We start from the raw sequence: 14650 nt of genomic DNA, 5'->3' as shown, positions 1-14650 counted from the left end.
AAAAATTTCTAAGGCCCAGTGAAACAAAGAAAATAAATTAACAGGTACAACATACAGCAATATGAAACGAAGGAAGGGAAAATAAATGTAGACAACCAGTAAGTGATTGATTAGATGAAGAAGCAGACACAAAGATAAAGCAAACAAGAACCTCATTTAGGACAGTAAGTGTTTCAAGTAGGCCATCCAAGCTTAACATGTTCAGCACAGGCTAGTTTGAAAGTCAGATAGAAACAGGTAAGGGAAACGCTAAGGGTTACGGTTCTATTTTTGATCTTCAACAGAGAAGATAAAAGGCTTCTAGAGAGAACAGTTCACTACTGCTCCACAAAATAACTCCCTGTCAATCAAATAACTACATGTCAAAAGAACTGTGACATGTCAAAAGAACTGTGAATCTATTGCTTTATCCACAATACAAACATGGAGATCAGTGATAAATCTCTGTAGAGGAATCAGCTTAGAAGTCTTGTGAAGTAACAGAATGCCAAGTAACCTAATGCAACATGAGATCAAAATGAATTCACTGGGTTTGTCTGCATGTTTTCACATCTCTCCCTTTATCATATAGAAAATATGTCCAGTCTTTATGTCATGTCTTCCATGGACAGAATGCAAACTGTGGGACACAATGGTACAGAATGTCACATCCCAGAAGTGTAAGTTGGTTGAAAAATACAAGAATTCAAGGAGTTTAGCTATCAAGACATGTCTAAAGATATGTCTTGCTGCAAGCCCCTTCAGTACAAGCCCCTTCAGTGCAAACTAGGGTAGGACTGATCTGCAGGCAACCTGGTTTGGTTCTCTAAATGCCGGGTATTAACCACAGCCAGAGAGAGGGCATTAGCCAGACTGCACCTTTAAACTAAATCAGCATGGTTCACACTACACTCATGAATCCTTCTTTTTCATACTAAAAATAATAAAAGTCCAGTTATTGCTGAAACAGTTTAGAAAACATGGTCACATGAGGAGTTACACGCTTAAAAAAGGACTCAGTCTTCAGGTACCTAAATGCAAAGGACCTGCCATCCTTATCACTGCTTAGTCCCCAACCTCTGTGAACACAGTGGAGCTATGCGCATACACTTGCTCAGAAATTCCCAGAGCAGCTGGACACTAACTTCTTACGTTAAGCATTCAGGAAATCTGTGGAGCAGCATCTGATCAGAAAAATGTTAATCTTGCAGGTGTGCTTTGGGCATACATAAAAGAATTGGGCTCAACACTAAGAGCAGCTACAGATACTTTCATTCACAAATACTCCTTTGACTTGTTCAAATTTGTTCACATACCATGTACAATTTCAATGCCAGGTTAACCGAACTACCTGTTTGTATACCTTGCAAGCAAGAAACAAAGCAAAACAACAATGCCCAGATACATAATACAGGTCTCTCTTCTCCTATTGCTTAAACCAATGTCTGACAGATTGCCATTCCCTCCTGCCATTGTAACGCCTTCAAACTTAGGACGTGTACCAGACAGATGACTTCTGGGCAACAAGTGTGATGAGTACTCCCATTCTGCCTTGCCTGTACTCTGGTGATTAAGGAGGTAGAAAAGGCAAGAAAGATTTCACCCTACTCCATACTAAGCACTGGTATTCACCACCTTTTTTTCCCCCCCCTTTTCTCCTCCCTCCTTTCCTTTCCAAAAAAAAAAAGGGGGGGGGGGATAAGCAAAATAAAAGGTCAGAATCAATTTTAGCATATTTCAAGAAAAAACACCAATCAACCTTTACAGTTTAAGGTTGGCAAAATGTTAATCTGATATTATCCACAGTCTGACAAGCAGGAGAAATCCTTGATCTGGTATTACTTGTGTCTACATAAAAAAGGCAAAAATATTCTCTATGGAGGTCTTCAAAATTAAAGATTCTTTCATATTCTTTGACATATGATGCAATGATCTCTCCATAGACTTGCAAGAGGCTTACTCGACAGAAGAACAGAACAGGGCTGCCCTCATAAATAGCCGTTCCTACACATGTAGGAAAACCACATACATCTCCATTCTTCCAACTCGGAGAAAGTAGTTAAAACAAGGTGGAATGAAAGAATGGCCTTCTTAGTAAAAAGATTAAACAGGGGGATTTAAAACAACAACAACAACAACCCACCACCACCACCAACCCCTAAGCATTATGCAGTAGCGGCAATGCCAACCTAATAAATGCACTGCAACCTTTTTGCATTTATGCTAGTATTTCATCTGCCATAAAGTATTTTTGTATTAAATACTACAGAAGAGCTACAACAGACTAGATTCTAGCTGGTGTTTATTTCTTTGAATTTACAGATGCCTAACCAAAATCTGATAGAACATGTGAACTGACATTAACAGCTCGCCTCTTAAGAAATATGAGTCCACTCCAGAGTAAGGATTAACATCAGTGAATATCACTAGCTTAGTTCTGTAAATGACACAAGCTGGGGGAAAATAAATAAATTGCCAAAAAAATCTTTCAGTGAGACCTCACTTGTGGAACAGATGACAAATACAGGAATGGCACAAGAATCAGTTTTTTCCCCCCTCTGGCTCAAAGTGACGCTGCTGCAGTCAGAGCAACAAGTTCATCTCCTCTACATTTCTTATATCCATGCCACTTGCTTTGTTATTTTCTGCTATACTTAACCACATTCAACAGGCAGATTTCTTAAGAGTTGCTCACCTATCAAGTATCATGACCTAAAAAACAACACTGAAGACTGTTCTGATATTATACAAAAGTACTTAATACTAAGATGTTGCTTTTAACAAGGGGAAAAAAAATAAGCTCCTTTAGCTATATGGTCATGCACCTCAAGTTTATGTTAAAATAAAAAAGAAAGCACAGGAAGAAAATAGAAGCTAGTAGTGAAGATATGTATCACCTGCATCCTTCCGAAATTCAAAGGATAAGCACTGCATACTACAAGCTACTGGACTTGAATTAAGAGCAGTTATTCTAATATAGTAACTGAAGAATATTTCTATTTATTTTTAAAACAAAGAAACAAGAAAGATTCTTCAATCCCTATTGCATATGGGGAACTGAGGATTCAGTCCAGCACTTGACAACTGACAGCTAGCATTAAATGCAAATCCTCAGTCCTACTGAACACTGTTTAAATACAATTAAACAGACAGGCTCTCTTCTGTCTCATCTGTACAGAAGCAACAACAAAACAAACATGAACCCCAAATTTTGCTGATGTACTTTGCTGACATTAATTCAAGAACAGATAATCAAAGATACCCTACTCCAATAGGAACTTGTTGCCACTGATGACTTGAAAATACAGCAACTTCCATAGCTGTTTCACAAAGCCCATTACGGACACCGTTCTCAGCAAGTGGTGGCAGTCCTTCGACCCAGGCACATCAAGGGGGCAAAGGAGAACAGGACACAAAGAACAGTAAAGCTACTAATTGCTAGGGATTCAACAACAGGAAGTCCTGGTGCAACTGGTGCTACGAACGCCTAAAGACATGCATCAACAGATACCTACCACCCTGGTAAATGCCCCTCTGTCTTAATGGTTTACCCCAAGCTCCCACCCAAAGAGAACAGCTGATAGTGATCCTAGCCTTTCATACTCATTTTCAGTTAATTACATATACTCTCATAATCTAATAATTCACAAGACACGTGAGCTCGTACTCTTCACAGAGATGACGCTGTTGCCTGCCTAGATGGAAATCCTTTGCTTGCTTAGATACTTTGTCTGATATGACTAACTACTCACTTTTAATGAAAGACTTATATTCTAGATAACTATCCACAAGTATTGCTTTGAAATTGATACCGATTTTCATAAGACATTTTGCATGGCATCAGTTCATGATATTTATTTTTATTACTTCTACATATAACCACAACACAATAAAAAAGACATTCTGAAGCTGTATTACCATCAATTTACAACTAGAAAGAGTAGAGGATTGGGTTTGCTCACAAGCACTCCTGAAGTATTAACTGGTCTGTAAAACTGACAAATATAATTGCTTACCTTGCCTAGATATTACTTGCACACTGAGCTGTACCGTTCCATCTGTTTTTACTCCTTGATCAAAAAGGCTTCGATCTGGGTCCAGCTTCATAAAAGGAAACAAACTTATTAGTCTTAATGTTATAACAAACTCTTATTCAGTTATACCTTTGGCAGTCATACTGTCTAATACATGGTGATGTTTGTAGAAATAAGTGTGCAGGGAATTTTTTCATATATTGTGCTATCTATGCGCCTGACTACCATAAACTTCCTGCTTTATTCAGATTCAAAACAAGATTAGACTCTCAGGTGTTCAACAAATGATGTGGGATAACTCAAGTCTTTGCTTACACAGTTCTTGTCATTGCCCTCATTCATCTTTCACTTAGTCTTTTTTTCCCCTTTTATGTAAGGGGGTGTCGTTTCCCCCCCCCCTTATAAAACATAATCCCCTAAAGTTTTTTTTATGTTATTCATACTGAATTTGCACGTACATATTAAATGGTTTGATGATAAGGAAGCTGACATAAAATTAAACTCCATATTGCAATGTATAAAGTGTGAATTCCACGAACAATGAAAGAAGGGGACAAAGCAAAATGCTTCTCTTGTAAATCTGCCATAACCTTTCAATTTACCTGGATATCTTGCAGGCAAATTTCATGTGCATCCAAGGAACACTGCAACCTGGGTTCCAGCAGCTTTTTAAGATTTCCAATTGGTTCATTGATATCAATAGCTTGACTCACAAATTCTGTGGTGTAGGTTTGCTCAACTATGCTTAAGTACCAAAAGAAAACAATAAATCATTACCCATATGTTAACAAAGCTTGCACAATACAGACAGTATAGGTAGAGCATAAATTGCCAAATTTGGTCCCATTGATTTTACAACTGTAACTCTTCCCTTTTTTTTAAAAAAAAATAAATCATGTCACAGTTCCAAAGCTAGGCTAAATTCTTTTCAGAACAGTGTTTTCAAGGTGTGAAGTTATGATTAATGTATTATATATTGTTAAACTGCATGTAGAGTAAAATAATTCTAGTACCTTGTGTAGACTGCATTTAAAAGATCCATGTTAAAAAACAAATACAAAAACGTAACAGGTAGGGAACAAAAAAGAAGGAAGAAAATATCCCCTCTCATACAGAATAACCATCCACATCTTTTAACGAATCAGCATAAGGATAAGCTTACACCTACAAGAGATGCCAGAAAGAACTACAGCAACACATAAGCTTGAAGGAAACATTTAGTTGTCTTGCATTAAATTGATGACACTATTGGCATAGGCCTTCTGAAATAATTTACAGAGAGGAAATCAGAAAGTATATGGACACAGTCAGGTCACATGTAATAAGAATACACAAGGAGCTCAGAATAAGGAAAAAATAATAAATGGTTTTGAAACAGTTCTCCAAAAAAGGCTCTTACAGAGCAGGTCATCTACCAGCCTCAGTTATTTCTTCCAAATTCATTAACTGCATCTCTGTATTTTCAAAAACTGTTCTGAAAATTAGGAGAAGCTCTCAGAAGAAAAAAACTAGGCTGAGGTAACTACAGCAAAGGCAACTTTCCTATCTACAGTTTACAGGGCCCTGTTAACAATACAGTCACAATATACAGAATATCATTTCTGCTCCTTTAAAAAAGGAGATTCTGAGTAACAGTAAAGCGATGGGCTGGAGGAACTGAAAATTTTTCAGTACATGTAAACACACTCCTACAGACATGAAAGTAGCAGAAAGAAATAGAACTATTAAGAGCGATAGGAAGAGATAAATAAAATGGTTTGAGATTTAGGCAATTAAGATTATGATAGAATGGGGGATGAGAGGCTGGAGTGAAGCCCTGCAGAAAGGGATCTATGGGTCCTGATTGATAGTACGTCGAATAGCAGTCAGCAGCATGCCCTGGCAGCCAGGAGGGCCAACCATACTCTGGGGTGCATCAGGCACGGCACGGCTAGCCGGCTGAGGGAAGGGATTGTCCTGCTCTGCTCTGTGCAGTTTTGGGACCCACAGTATGAAAAGGACATAGAACTATCAGAGTGTCCAAAGGAGGGCTACAAAGATGGTGAAGAGTGTAGAGGGCAAGACGTATGAGGAGTGGCTGAGGTCCCTGGGTTTGTTCAGCCCAGAGCAGAGCAGGCTGAGGGGAGGCCTCATGGCGGCCTGCAGCTCCCTCAGGAGGGGAGCGGAGGGGCAGGCGCTGAGCTCTGCTCTCTGGGGACAGCGACAGGACCCGAGGGAACGGCATGGAGCTGGGACAGGGGAGGGTCAGGCTGGGGGTTAGGGAAAGGTTCTGCACCCAGAGGGCGGTCGGGCACTGGGACAGGCTCCCCAGTGCAGTGGTCACAGCACCGAGCCTGCTGGAGTTCAAGAGGTGTTTGGGTAACACTCTCAGACACATGGTCTGATTTTTGGGTGGTCCTGTGTGGAGCCAGGAGTTGGACTTGATCCTTTGCGGGTCTTTTCCAACTTAGAACATTCTACGATTCAGTGATAGCACTACACTGGTTTCCAATAATGGCTACAGTTCCACTTCAAGAAACCACCACTTAATTGCATAAGAAAAACTGAAGAGAGCACAAGCAAAATGACAAGCTTTGTATCCAGCAAGAAAGCTGAAAAACTATGGAAGTGATCAAGTGCGGGAACGTGGAGATGACAGCGATCCTGTTACTTCAGCCAGTTTCAAGTTGCTTCTTTTGCCTAGCTAGAAACGCTTGCACTTATTTCATAATCATAGCCATCTCTGAAACATTACACAGTACCTAATAACAAATCTGAATAACTGAAATTAGTGTGTGCTACCACAAACATGAAATCAATAAAATACACCAAAGAAATAAAACATAGCCTAATGATCCCCCAAAAGTGAAGACAGTACCTACCTTTCTTCAGTGCATTCCTGTTTCTCAGTTCCATCAATCTCTATTTCTATCAGCTCTTCTGCATCTCTCTTAGTCATGGCTAAAACGTCTCGAAAACAGAGCTATGAACAGAAAAGATTTTTTTCCTAAGTCACAAACAAACAAAACTAGACAATGTTATGTGTACTATCCAAAACTTTTAAACCAAATACCTAGGCAGCTTTTTAAATATAAGAATTCACCTAAAAAAAATAAAAACAAAATCTAATACAGATTTCATGAAGTACACGACAATACCCGTTTCTCATACAAATGCTCCAGGGGACAAATTCAGGACTCTAAACGGACATAAACACTGAGTACAAAGCTTTGTTTCCTTGGAAGCATCCCTACTTACTGAATGCTTTTGGAGTAAGTCAAAGAACTTCTTAAAGTTAACGCATATTTTTATGCTATGTACTATCTTCGTCTTCACAACAGAAGAGGCTAACAAGGTTTCAATCCTGGAAATGTTCTTTCTGATAGACTCATTTATCCCAAATCCAACTGTTAATACAAGATTGTTAAATTCTTCTCAAAACGAATAGTAAACATGTCACGCAGTTTTACAGAGGAGGTGTAAAGAAATCCAAACTGCTCATCTTGTCATGCCCTTCAAAAACTATTATGTAAAATTGGTTTTGTTACCAGAAGAAATCAAGTGCTGTATCTGATGCCAATCTGTAAGAAGTTATGAGGGCTAGACAGGAAGTAAACAGCACCTCATTAACATCTCACCACCAAAACCAGAATCTGTTCCACTCTCACATCTAGCTCTGAAAACCCCTGAGCTGTAAGGGATGGGTTCACTGAACTTTCCATATCACCTGACTTTGTATATCATCCTCGTGCTAAATGGGAAAGAATGAAACTCCGTTTCTGAAGAACATAGGCAAGCTTAACCAAATCTCTGAAGGAACCTTGCTACAGGTGAGCTGGTCAGCTGTTAAGATTTTTGGAAATTAGAGTTTGAGCAAAGTGCCTTACTGAAATCTCCCAGGGAAGCTAACTTGTACTACATACAAAACAAAACACACAGAAAAACCTCTCATGTATTAACAATAAAGTTAAATAAAAAGAAGTCCAAAACAACAGGAATAAGTGTTTTTTTTTTTTTTTGGTGAGGAAGGGAGTTTACCAGCAAGGCCACAAAAAGGGCTGGGCTATAATTTCTGCTCTTTGACATGTTCATGAGTTATTTATTAGGAATCTGAAGAACTCTTGAAAGAACTCAAGATCTTGAATGACTGATGAAAGAAAACATTCAACTTTGGTAAACGCAAAGTCACATGCATTGAGTAAATATTATAGGAACGCTGTAACTGGAAACGTATAGAATTAGGTAATACATTTTGGAGTCCCTGTGGACTGGACTCTGAATTGGCAGCTGGACTAGCAGCCGTTCACTCACTCTTCAAAGACAGTTTGCCTTTCTACGTTACGCAGTGGCATCTTGCAGGCTATGCAACAGCCTAACTTCTGGTTACCCTGGGGAGGTAGAAAAGGTGAGCACAGGCAGAGGCAGCAGGTAGAGAAAGAGGAAGAGAGACAGCTCCATTGAGCTCAACTGCAAGAAAGGGAGATGGCAGGGTGGAAAGAGGAAGAATAACGCTACCAAAATATGTTAAGTCATAGAACTGAAGAACGGCTCGGAGAAGACTAATGGGGGAAATTATTCACTCTCGCAAGGAGTGAATAATAGACTCCTGATAATATTTCCAAGCAGCATGTTTAGAAAACAAATGTCTCACAAGAAATCCAATGAAACTTGTTGCTACAGGACTGTGCAGAGGCTAAAAGCACACGTATGTTCAGATGGGACCGTACAACTATACACAGACCAACGTGCCAGAAATAGCTACAAAGAAAGGAAGACTATCATGCCAAGAGTCAGCCCAGAGACTCTCCATAAGAGAGATGCCCAGCTAGATATCTAGTACATCAACTATGTAAAACATTAAAAAAAAAAAAAAAAAGCAAAACATGCAAGAACCACTGAGTTACTTTATTTGAAAGTACTGATGGCATACACCATCCTTGGTAAGCTTCCTGAGCCTTCTCTGAGGAATACTGGGAACTCAAGTTCGGTACAAGGGAACTCGAACAGCCTGGCTTGCTAGGAGGGTCAAAGTGACAGCAATACTGCACTAGCAGCACTTGTTGGGAAGAATATACAAGAACGTACAAGGCGGTATTCTCAGCCTTCTGACTGCTGCTGCTCTGCTTGTGCTCCCCAAGCCGCAAGGCCCTGAGACCTACCCGTTACCAGGCCGGACCGTGTCCGCAGCTCCAGCCGCCGACCTGCGCCGAGACAAGGGCAGACACCTGTTAGCAGCAGCTCTCCCCCTCCGACACGGCCCGGCGCCTTCCCCGGCTCGGCTTCCGCGGCCAGGGGCGAAGCTCCATTGTCCCGCCCGGGGCGGCCTCTCCCCTCCCCTCCCGGCCCTGTACCGCCCGCTGAGCACACCGCCGCGGCGGGGCGCGCACCCCACAGCCGCCGCAGCCCCCCTGCAGGGCCGGAGCCCCCCGGCGGAGGACAGTGGAGCTCGGCTCCGCGGGCACCGGGCGCCCCCGAGCCCCATCGCGCCCCCAACGGCCCGCTTCCCCCCCGTGCCCCCCCCCCCCCAGCGCCGTTTGAACCCGAAACGGAAATGAGGCCGGCGGCACCGCGGAGAAACGGAAACAAAACACGGGGCGGCCCCGCAGCACGGCGCGGCTCGGGGCAGGCCGCCCTTACCCACCGCCGCTCCCCCGTGCCCGGCCCGGCCGCACGTTGCCGCCGCCGCCCCTCCTCTCCTCTCCTCGGCTGCCCCCGGCCGGGTCCCGCCGCCCTGCGGAGGCCGCGGCGCGCGCTCGCGATTGGGCAGCGCGGGGAGGGCGCGCGCGCGCGCCGAGGCACCGCCGCCGCCGCCACCAGCGCCGCTGCCGCCGCCACCCCGTAGGCCCGGCGGGAACTACAACTCCCGGCGGCCCCCGCGCGCAGCCCGCCCTCCCGGGCCGCGCACCCAGCAGCCCCCGCGCGGTGGTGGCGGCGGCCCAGGCAAGGTGACCGCGGTGGGTGCCCGCATCGTGGGGGCGTCTGGGGGGGGGGGGGGGGGGGGCGGTGGTGCTATTAACGGCTAATTTCTGCACTAATTACCCCGTGTACGCGCTAAACACCGTATTTACGCGTTTATATCAGCGGCGGGTGTAGGTAACTGTGCGTTTTCCCCCGTTTTCCAGCCCGAACGCCAGCGCCGCCATGGTTCTGCGCCAGCTGCTGCGCGTCCCGGCCCTCCTGCGCGCCGCCGTCGGGCTGCAGCTGCGGAGGAACGTGGGGCTCTCGGCCGTGGCCTTCAACAAGGCGAAGGAGCTCGACCCGGTGCAGAAGCTGTTCCTGGACAAGATCCGGGAGTACAACACGAAGAGCAAGTGAGTGGAGGGGGAAGGGGGGTGGCCTTAAGGCAGGGGGCAAAAATGGAGGAAATGGGGATTTTAAGGAATTATGACATACGTTAACGTTGTGGTTGGGCCCTGCGTACTGCAGGTGTGCTCTTCTGTCAGCAGGCAACGCTTTGGAAGGTGCTGAGATCACCTAGAGCAGACTTGAGTTCATTTAAATGGCATCCACTTTAATTCATACTCAAAACTTGCCTCCCTCTGGTAATGGAATCAGGATACCCCAAGCTGGAAGGGATCCATGAGGATCAGCCAGCCCGACTCCAGCTATACTTATCCCCTCTCACCTACTCTTACCTCTTACACACTTCCTTATTCAACCATCCTCTGATTAACAACCCTTTGAAGGCATGAAAGACTATCATAGGCATAATGCAGGGAAACTGTAAAGAGTAGTCTCTAGTTGAGTTTCTCTTTAAACAGTTTCTGAGACCCCACATAAAGCTGGATAAAAGTATTTCACTTAATATACTTAGCTTTAAAATTGGATGAGGACTGGCATCGTTTTCTTTTCTTTGTGGAAGTATAATACTCTGATGCAGCTTTCATTGGCAGGCTTATTTCGTGCAGGATGTACTCCCAGGCTTAAAGCTAGGTTTAGAGCAAGGGTTTGAGTTTAGCTTTTACATTTTGAAAGAACACCTGAAACTACTGACGTGTTGGTTGATACTTGGTAATATTTCTTCTCTGTTGGTGGGATATCCTGCTATAAGAATACGTTGAGAAGGTGGTGTTGACAGTGTTGAAAATCGAAGATTCATGTCCTTTCCTCTAGTTCAGGAGAAAGTTGCCATATTAGCACATTGACCATACCAAAACAGGTGTATGGCTTGCTCACAAAAAATAAATAAATTAATTTTAAAAAAATGGGTTTAACTGTACTCTGAGACTGCTCTGAATGACAATTATTACTTTTCTGCAACACTTACTGATATTGTCATGGCCGAGAGAAGGCTTGTAGTTGGAAAGCTAACAGAAAATGTACGTTTTTTCTCCATTTTAAAAAACAGCTGATGTCTTCCTTCTTAGGGAGCTAAGGCACTCAATAGTCTTTTGCACACTGTGGAGCATGAGTAATCTGCAGAGTTACTATGTTAACTACTTTATATGTGCATCTCAAGAAATTTCTTTCTGAATCTCTACGAGTTCATGGTGTCCTGTCTCTTGTTCTTTTTGCTTTTTTAATATTCAAATCACGATCTCTTCGCAAAACTGAAGTTAAGCTTTACTAAGATCACTAATTCAGAAATAGTAGAGGCACAAGTGAAATGCCAGAGCCCTGTAAGTCTGGAGATTCATTGTAGTTTTGTGTCTCTAAAGGCTGCCTTCGTAGCTTGGATTTTCACTTAATAGTAGCAAAAAACCTGCACTTTACCCTGAGAATGTTCTTTATCTGTAAGATAAGTAGGTCCTAAGGTGTGTCATATCTCAGAAATGCTTTAAATTACTTGCTTTAGTTGATTGTCAAAATGGTAATTCATAAATAGCCATTAAAATTGTAGAACTTCCACATAATATTTCAGAACTAAACTGTTAATCAAAACTTCTCATTCTTTTTTTTTTAGGCAAGCTGGAGGGCCTGTTGATGTAGGCCCTGAATTTCAGAAAGACATGAACGAATCGCTTGCTAGACTTCAACGGATGTATGGTGAGGGAGATCTAACCAAGTTCCCAGAATTTAAATTTGAGGGTGAGTTAACAATCTTACTGAACTTCTGATTGCATGTAAAGTAACGCTCACGAACTGGTTTTCACATAGTTAATTCCTTTTTAGTTTTTATCTGGACCATCAATCTCATGTAAGATACCCTCAGTGAATATCCTTACTTTTCCAGTTAGGATGTGAACTTACACTGATGCTTGACCAGACTTGCAGACAGAGTAAAGTATCTTAATTACCTTTCACAGGCCCTAAAGAAATAGCCCCAAGTGGCCCGTTGTTGGCATCTTTATTTCTCCCTAAAGAGGTCAGCAGACTGTAATTTGAAAACCAGTCTGTATCATCCTAACTGTGGTTCATAAACTTTGTAACCTTAGGATGTAAGGCAAACATTTTATTATTATTATTTTTAATGACAGGTTCATTCTTGTTGTTTCTCTTACTTTAAGAACACCTCAAAATCTCCATTGCTCTCAGGCAGCCTTACGTAGGTTGGGAAGGGGGGTAAGACATCTTTCCCATAATCTGTAAACAGCCTGCAGCTGGGATTCTACAGTGTTTTGTGAGGGGCAGTGTGTTGGGTTTACATGGCAAGGTTTTGGTAGCAGGGGGCTGCTGGGGTGGCCTCTGTGAGAGGAGACCGGAGGCTGTCCCCATGTCAGGCACCGCAGGTTACAGAAGGCTGCAGTGGACTCACTGCAGGGCAGGGCTCAGCCCATCAGTGGCACTGGCGGCACCTCTGTGATTCAATTCAAGGAAGGGTAAAAACAAAACAAACAAAAAAAAGGCTGCACAGCAGCCGTGAAAGGAGTGAGGAAAATACGTGAGATAAAAAGTCCTGCAGACACCAAGGTCAGTGAAGGAGGGGATGCAGACAAGTCAGAAACAAAAGAGTGAAGTTGAGCCTGGGAAGACAGTGGATCTTTAGGAAAGGTGTTTGTTGTTACTCACTGTCCTACTCCATTTTTCACTGGCAATAAATTAATCTTCCACAAGTTGGGTCTGTTTTGTATATGATGGCAACTGATAAGCGATCTTTATCTTGAGTTCACTTAGTGGTAACTTTTTCATCTTACTTTGTCCTTCCCGTGTTAAGGAGGAAGAGAGTGAGCAGCCTGGGGGGCACCTGGCAGCCAGCCATGGTTAATGCACCACAGTCAGAGACCTGTAATTCTGATCAGACTAATCAGAAATTGTGGTTAAGACCAGGAACTCATCTTATTTTTGTTTTGGTGGTATTTCAGGTGGATTAAGGAAGATTTTGGTGTCAAATTCTTACTAGTGCAAATAAAACAGAGCATCTGTAAAGTAGGATCTATGGTGTTTCTTTTTTCCCCCACAGGAAAAAAAAGGTGTCTTTTTTGTTCCCAGTTCTAGGGATGTGGTTTATTTATATGCAGCTTTATTTCTATGTAATATGTGAAACAATACATATTAAAGTTCAGGTTTTTTACTTTTTGTAATGAATCAATTTATGTGGCAGTAGGAACAGATCAAACACATGGGGGGACACCATGTTACCCATTCTTTTATCACTGTTCTGTCATTTAATCTAGGTTCAACAAGTTCACAAGACTGTGGCTAGATGCTTTATTTTTTGCTTTAGCAAAGATCCGTATAGACCGAGTCCTTTCAGACTCCTTGTAGCAAAGAGTTCGGGCATTAATAGCCCCTATGTCAAAACCCTTAGCTCTTTGAGTTTGTACCTTTGGCATCAAGAATTTGTTCCTCAGGGTTTTTGTGTAACGTGGAAATTACCTTTTGCTGAGTGGAGTTGACATTGTGCACTCCATTCACGTAATTAGCTATGATAACCAAGAGGACAAAAGAGCTGGGTTGCTTGTTCTTCTATCAGAGCTAAGCTGAAAGTAGTAGCCAGGGTGTCCGGTAACATCCTGGTTGATTTCTTCAGTTCCCTGTCTGTCTTTTTTCCTGACCTCACGTGTTGCTAAAAGGTGTTGCAGTAGAGTGTTAAGAGGGGCACATCTGTCTTAAACAACACTATACGCAACTGTAAGGTGGTAAGCCCTGCCTCAAGTGTAGTTTGTTCTTTAATGCTGCTGTGGTGGCTTAACAGCTGATGGGCAGCTAAGCTCTACCGCACTGCTCTCTCGCTGCCCTCTCCTCAGAAGGATGGGGAAAGAAAGCTCGTGGGTTGAGATGAGGACGGGGAGATCCCTATCCCTCTCCAAGTAACTGGAGGTGTAGACTGCACTGTGCAAGAGCCTGTTTAGGCTTGCCAGCTGAAAGTTTAGTTTTCTTTGAATAGCAGATGAATGGTGGTATTTTAGGCTGGAATAAAAAGAAACTAATGTGGCTTTTCTCTTTCTCTGCCCTGCTTCTTCCTCCTTTAGAGCCCAACTTTGAGGAGACTCCGAAGTGATTTCTGCAGGTTGTACTCCAGACAGCAGTGTACAGTCCAAGGAGTTGCTGAACATGGCATCGGTTGTAATTTAATAAATATGATGATTGATTTCAGAAGTGTGAAGCTCTTATGTGTATGAGGATCCTAGTTGGCTTTATCAACTTCTAAAGTTATTGAGGCAGCAAGTAGCGCTTCTCACTGTTAATAGATAAACTTCTTTGGCAAATAATGGTTTAATGCTGAGAAGATATTACCAATGGTGATGCACCTAGAATAAACTTTTTCTTTCTCCTGA

General features: G+C 42.8%; 2 protein-coding genes across 5 annotated transcripts in view; one reads left to right on the top strand and one right to left on the bottom strand.

Moving 5' to 3' along the window:
- GABPA (GA binding protein transcription factor subunit alpha) overlaps positions 1 to 9839 on the bottom strand; it is a 25164-nt gene extending 15325 nt beyond the window's left edge. Inside the window, exons 1-4 of one of the 4 annotated variants that reach the window (XM_035315522.1) lie at positions 9810 to 9839; positions 6875 to 6976; positions 4616 to 4757; positions 3996 to 4080 (exon numbers count right to left, since the gene is read on the bottom strand). In XM_035315522.1, the coding sequence (XP_035171413.1) occupies positions 3996 to 4080; positions 4616 to 4757; positions 6875 to 6951 (304 nt within the window). In that variant the 5' untranslated portion in view covers positions 6952 to 6976; positions 9810 to 9839. Of the gene's footprint in view, positions 1 to 3995; positions 4081 to 4615; positions 4758 to 6874; positions 6978 to 7150; positions 8606 to 9151; positions 9171 to 9667; positions 9685 to 9809 lie in introns of those variants that run through there. The other 3 variants (XM_035315525.1, XM_035315523.1, XM_035315521.1) reach the window with 3 other exon arrangements.
- ATP5PF (ATP synthase peripheral stalk subunit F6) lies at positions 9817 to 14650 on the top strand. Its single transcript, XM_035315528.1, has 4 exons — positions 9817 to 9937; positions 10115 to 10303; positions 11896 to 12020; positions 14345 to 14650. The coding sequence occupies exons 2-4, from the start codon at positions 10134 to 10136 to the stop codon at positions 14371 to 14373; spliced, it is 324 nt and encodes a 107-aa protein (XP_035171419.1). The 5' UTR covers positions 9817 to 9937; positions 10115 to 10133; the 3' UTR covers positions 14374 to 14650.

The sequence above is a fragment of the Oxyura jamaicensis genome, chromosome 1, assembly GCF_011077185.1.
Source record: "Oxyura jamaicensis isolate SHBP4307 breed ruddy duck chromosome 1, BPBGC_Ojam_1.0, whole genome shotgun sequence".
NCBI lineage: Eukaryota > Metazoa > Chordata > Aves > Anseriformes > Anatidae > Oxyura > Oxyura jamaicensis.
This window is presented reverse-complemented; position numbering and strand designations above follow the sequence as displayed.

Coding starts and splice junctions, on each gene's coding strand:
- ATP5PF (XM_035315528.1), top strand. CDS start 10,134: ATGGTTCTGCGCCAGCTGCTGCGCGTCCCGGCCCTCCTGCGCGCCGCC. Junction 10,304..11,895: donor GAGTACAACACGAAGAGCAA/GTGAGTGGAGGG, acceptor TTTTTTTTTTAG/GCAAGCTGGAGGGCCTGTTG. Junction 12,021..14,344: donor CCCAGAATTTAAATTTGAGG/GTGAGTTAACAA, acceptor TTCCTCCTTTAG/AGCCCAACTTTGAGGAGACT.